The sequence below is a fragment of the Mustelus asterias genome, chromosome 3 (genome assembly GCF_964213995.1).
Source record: "Mustelus asterias chromosome 3, sMusAst1.hap1.1, whole genome shotgun sequence".
Taxonomy (NCBI): Eukaryota; Metazoa; Chordata; class Chondrichthyes; order Carcharhiniformes; family Triakidae; genus Mustelus; species Mustelus asterias.
Window position 1 is genome coordinate 154,821,235 of NC_135803.1, and position 6,000 is coordinate 154,827,234.

The 6,000-nt window shown below is 47.0% G+C and overlaps 1 protein-coding gene across 1 annotated transcript in view; it reads right to left on the reverse strand.

Annotated features, from left to right (window-relative positions):
• The window catches only part of LOC144485207 (monoglyceride lipase-like), a 46,455-nt gene extending 43,885 nt beyond the window's left edge, over nt 1-2,570 (reverse strand). Inside the window, exon 1 of the mRNA XM_078203419.1 lies at nt 2,286-2,570. Coding sequence (XP_078059545.1) covers nt 2,286-2,422 — 137 coding nt within the window. The 5' untranslated portion in view covers nt 2,423-2,570. The remainder of the gene's footprint in view (nt 1-2,285) is intronic.
• Between the last annotated feature and the right edge of the window lie 3,430 nt (nt 2,571-6,000).

The following is a 6,000-nucleotide window of genomic DNA, read 5'->3' on the forward strand; positions in this document are numbered from 1 at the left end:
TGTGTGTGTCTAACCTGTATTGAATCAAAAGCAGACGGTGTAACAACTTCACACATACACACTTCTGTCAGGAAAAAGATACAAAAGTCTGAAGTCACGTACCAACCGACTCAAGAACAGCTTCTTCCCTGCTGCTGTCAGACTTTTGAATGGACCTACCTCGCATCAAGTTGATCTTTCTCTACACCCTAGCTATGACTGTAACAGTACATTCTGCACCATCTCCTTTCCTTCTCTATGAACGGTATGTTTTGTCTGTATAGCACGCAAGAAACAATACTTTTCACTGTATGTTAATACATATGACAATAATAAAGCAAATCAAATCAAATCCTATGGGGATTTAAAACACCCCCCCCCCCCGCGTCTGATTTGATGTGGCTCCAATGCACCTCTCCCTGATGAGCTCAATGCATCCTATGCACGTTTTGAGCAAGAGGTCAGCGAGAGCACGCCCTCTGCCCTGGAAGCCTCGGTATCCGAGTTCAGCATCGCTGATGTCAGAGCAGCTTTCCCAAAGGTCAACCCATTGAAAGCGACTGGCCCGGATGGGGTACCGGGACGAGCACTCAGATCCTGCGCGGATCAGCTGGCGGAGGTATTCACAGAAATCTTCAACCTCTCTTTACAACAATCTGAGGTCCCTATCTGCTTCAAGAAGACGACCATCATCCCAGTATCAAAGAAAAGCCAAGCAGCGTGCCTTAATGACTATCATCCGGTGGCTCTGATATCCATCATTACGAAGTGCTTTGAAAGGCTAGTCATGGCACGAATCAATTCCAGCCTCCCAGGTTGCCTGGATCCACTACAGTTTGCCTATCGCCACAACAGGTCCACAGCAGATGCCATCTCCCTGGCCCTGCACTAAACCCTGGAATACCTGGATAACAAAGACCTATATCAGACTCCTATTTATTGACTACAGCTCAGCCTTCAACACCATTATTCTTACAAAGCCGATCTCTAAACTCCCTGGCCTGGGCCTCGGCTCCTCCCTCTGTGATTGGATCCTAGCCTTCCTAACCCATAGACCACAATCAGTAAGGATAGGCAACAACACCTCCTCCACGATCATCCTCAACACCGGTGCCCCACAAGGCTGTGTTCTCAGCCCCCTACTATACTCCTTATAGACCTATGACTGTTTGGCCAAATTCCCCTCCAATTCGATTTTCAAGTTTGCTGACGACACCACTGTAGTGGGTCGGATCTCAAACAATGACGAGACAGAGTACAGGAATGACATAGAGAATCTGGTGAACTGGTGCGGCAACAATAATCTCTCCCTCAATGTCAACAAAACAAAGGAGATTGTCATTGACTTCAGGAAGTGTAGAGGAGAACATGCCCTACCTACATCAACGGGGATGAAGTGAAAATGATTGAGAACTTCAAGCTTTTAGGTGTCCAGATCACCAACAACCTGTCCTAGGCCCCCACATGCCGACACTATAGTTAAGAAAGCCCACCAAGGCCTCTACTTTCTCAGAACTCGAGGGAAATTTGGCATGTCCGCTACGACTCTCACCAACTTTTACAGATGCGCCATAGAAAGCATTCTTTCTGGTTGTATCACAGCTTGGTATGGCTCCTGCTCTGCCCAAGACTGCAAGAAGATACAATGTTTCGTGAATGAAGCCCAGTCCATCACGCAAACCATTGACAGTGTCTCCACTTCCCACTGCCTCAGAAAAGCAGGCAGCATGATCAAGGATCCCACGCTGGGTCCGGACATTCTCTCTTCCACCTTCTTCCTTCAGGAAACAGATACAAAAGTCTGAGGTCACGTATCAACCGACTCAAGAACAGCTTCTTCCCTGCTGCTGTTAGACTTTTGAATGGGCGACCTTGCTGCTCTTTCTCTACATCCTCGCTATGACTGTAACACTACATTCTGCACTCCCTCCTTTCCCTCTCTATGAATGGTATGCTTTGTCTGTATAGCATGCAAGGAACAATACTTTTGATTGTAACCCAATACATGTGACAATAATAAATCAAATCAAAAATTGTCACATGTATTGGGATACAATCAAAAGTATTGTTTCTTGCGCGCTATACAGACAAAGCATACCGTTCATAGAGTGCATGGGGAGAGGGAAAGGGCTGCAGAATGTAAGGGGTCTGAGGGGGTGGGCTGGGGTATGAAATTGACAAAGGCTCAGTTACACCTGCACAGTACAGGATGTGGGAAACTTACTCCAGCAGTGAGTGAGATAGCCCAGAATCAAAGCCTGTTTCTCCTCTATTCTCTACACATTTAGCAAGAAGGTGTTGCTGACCTGGGCGGGGTTTTCGGTTCCCAATATCTGCAGAATATGTACTCCCCATCGGCGTTAACGAAATGCGGAAAATCCTTGTAGAACAAACCTTGAGGAGTCACGCGGTCTTTTTTGGGACAGCAGCACCTAGTACACATACCATTGGAAAGGGGGAAGCAGAACAAGTCAAAATCACAGCTCGTTTTGGGCCCTTTTTGAACTAGCGAGAAAACGGAACCCTGTGTCCATAATCGTGTGTGTGGAGTTGCAGCCACTGCCACAGTAACCCATCTTTCAATCCATCTTGTGCGGCTCACACGCCACAGCGGGAGAGACAGCAACAGAATCCAGCGCTGACCTTAAACAAATCCACGTAACGGACCGCGAAACAATCACCAGAACACACGGGCCACTCGGAATTCGGCAGCTAGACACCTCCATCCACCCTGCTGCTGGCTCCATCCCTCCACCCTGCCTCCTGGCTCCCTCCACCCTGCCTCCTGGCTCCCTCCATCCTGCCTCCTGGCTCCATCCCTCCACCCACCCCCGGCTTCACCTCTGACTTGCCATTTTAAGAACATTCCCTTCTCAGGGAGAGTCTATTGGCCTTGGGAGGCTCCAGCACAGATACACCAGAATTATAGTTAAAGGTGCTAAATTATCACAAGTTGGGGGGGTGACTACTTGACTAATCCACGTCCATCTCCACATTCTAACCTTCATTCACTTCACCCACCTCCCCCTAATGCCCCTTTTATATCAAGTCCCCCTCATCTGTTTTTATTCATCTGTGGCACATGGGCGTCACTGGCTGGCCAGCATTTATTGCCCATTCCTAGTTACCCAAGGGCAGTTGAGAGTCAACCACATTGCTGTGGCTCTGGAGTCACATGTAGGCCAGATCAGGTAAGGACGGCAGATTTCCTTCCCTAAAGAACATTAGTGAACCAGATGGGTTTTTCCAACAATCGACAATGGTTTCATGGTCATCAGTAGACTCTTAATTCCAGATATTTTTTATTGATTTCAAATTCCACCATCTGCCATGGCAGGATTCAAATCTGGGTCCCCAGAATGTTAGCTGAGTTTCTGGATTAATAGTACTAGGATGCTACCAGGACTTGATGGATTGAGTTATAAGGAGAGGGCTGGATAGACTGGGACTTTTTCCCTGGAGCATAGGAGGCTGAGGGGTGATCTTATAGAGGTCTATAAAATAATGAGGGGCTTAGATCAGCTAGATAGTCAATATATTTTCCCAAAGGTAGGGGAGTCTAAAACTAGAGGGTATAGGTTTAAGGTGAGAGGGGAGAGATACAAAAGTGTCCAGAGGGGCAATTTTTTCACACAGAGGGTGGTGAGTGTCTGGAACAAGCTGCCAGAGGTAGTAGTAGAGGCGGGTACAATTTTGTCTTTTAAAAAGCATTTAGATAGTTACATGGGTACGATGGGTATAGAGGGATATGGGCCAAATGGGGGCAATTGGGATTACCTTAGGGATTTTTAAAAAAAGGACGGCATGGACAAGTTGGGCCGAAGGGCCTGTTTCCAAGCTGTAAACTCTATGACTCTAATAGCCTTAACAATAATACCACTAGGTCATCACCACCCCTGTGACGGCTCTTTGAAGAAGATGTCCTATTTAAACACAACTTTTGCCAAATAACTCAGCTAATTATTCCTCTCCAAGTACCTACCCAATTGCGTTTTGAAAAATCCTATGGAATCTGATCCCACCTCCCTTTCAGGTCGTGTGTTCCACATCGTAACAACTTTGCAAGTGGAACATAAATCTTCCCATTTCCCTTCTAGTCTTTTTCCAATTATTTTAAACATTTTTGGACTGTGGGAGGAAACCGGAGCACCCGGAGGAAACCAGAGGCAAACTCCGGGCAGACAGTGACCCAAGCCGGGAATTGAACCCAGGTCCCTGGCGCCATGAGGCAGCAGTGCTAACCACTGTGCCACCGTGCCACCCAATCGTTCATGATTTGGAACATCTCTATTGAATCACCCCTTTACCCCCTCTGTTCCAAGGAAAATAATTGATTGAGTATTTCAATACCGAGGTTGAAAGATTTTGTGAGGTTATATTCAGGGCTATGGAACCAAGGCAAGTTGTCAAAAGTAAGGTACGGTGGCACGGTGGTTAACACTGCTGCCCTACAGCGCCAGGGACCTGGGTTCAATTCCCAGTTTGGGTCACTGTCTGTGTGGAGTTTGCACTTTCTCCCTGCGTTTGCGTGGGTTTCCTCCGGGTGCTCTGGTTTCCTCCCACAGTTCAAATATGTGTGAGATGGGTTGGTTGGTCATGATAAATTGCTCCTAAGTGTCAGGAGGTTAGTCGGGTTAATATGGAGATAGGGGCCGAGTGGGATTGTGATCGGTGCAGACACAATGTGCCGAATGACCTCCTTTTGCACTGTAGGGATTCTATGATTCCTTCTATGATTCTAGGTGCAGATCAGCAGTGATCTAACTGAAAAGGGGGGGAAAAGGCCGGAGGGCCTGACTGGTCTACTTCTGCAGCTGCAGCTGTTTAGTTACCATGTATTTAGAAGTAAAAATAAGAAACATGGCTATTAAAACTTTGAGATTATTAAAGATCTATATGATAATTGGTTGGCATGTGGATTTGGATTGGTAGAGGCATTGCCATGGAGAATGCAGCAGGGAACAGTGAACTGCCAAGTTTTTGTTCCAATTTGAACCAGCAGGTCAACTCTGATTGGTCAAGGCATTGTCATGGGGAATGGCGGTCCCAAAGCTTTTTTTTTAGTTGAAAAAGGTGCAATGATAATAATTATTATTCATATGGGTCCATAGTGTCAAGCTACAGTCAAGCTCACTAACCTGGTGGAGTTTTTGAAGAAGTGACTAGAATGGTTGACGAGGGAAGGGCCGTGGATGTCGTCCACATGGACTTGAGTAAAGCGTTTGACAAAGTCCCTCATGGTAGGTTGGTGCAAAAGGTTGGATCTCATGGGATAAAGGGGGAGGTGGCTAGATGGGTGGAGAACTGGCTTGGTCACAGAAGACAGAGGGTGGTAGTGGAAGGGTCTGTTTCCGGCTGGATGCCTGTGACTAGTGGTGTTCCGCAGGGCTCTGTATTGGGACTTCTGCTGTTTGTGATTTATATAAACGATCTGGAAGAAGGTGTAACTGGGGTGATCAGTAAGTTTGCGGACGACACAAAAATGGCTGGACTTGCTGATAGTGAGGAACATTGTCAGAGGCTACAGAAGGATATAGATAGGCTGGAAATTTGGGCAAAGAAATGGCAGATGGAGTTCAATCCAGATAAATGCGAAGTGATGCATTTTGGTAGAACTAACGTAGGGGGGAGCTATATGATAAATGGCAGAACCATAAAGGGTGTAGATAGAACATAGAACATAGAACAGTACAGCACAGAACAGGCCCTTCGGCCCACGATGTTGTGCCGAGCTTTATCTGAAAAGCTCGGCACAACAGATACGCAGAGGGACCTGGGTGTGCAAGTCCACAGATCCTTGAAGGTGACGTCACAAGTGGAGAAGGTAGTGAATAAGGCAAATGGCATGCTTGCCTTTATAGGACGGGGCATAGAGTATAAAAGTTGGGGTCTGAAGTTGCAGTTGTATAGAACGTTGGTTTGGCCGCATTTGGAATACTGCGCCCAGTTCTGGTCGCCACACTACCAGAAGGACGTGGAGGCTTTAGAGAGAGTACAGAGGAGGTTGACCAGGATGTTGCC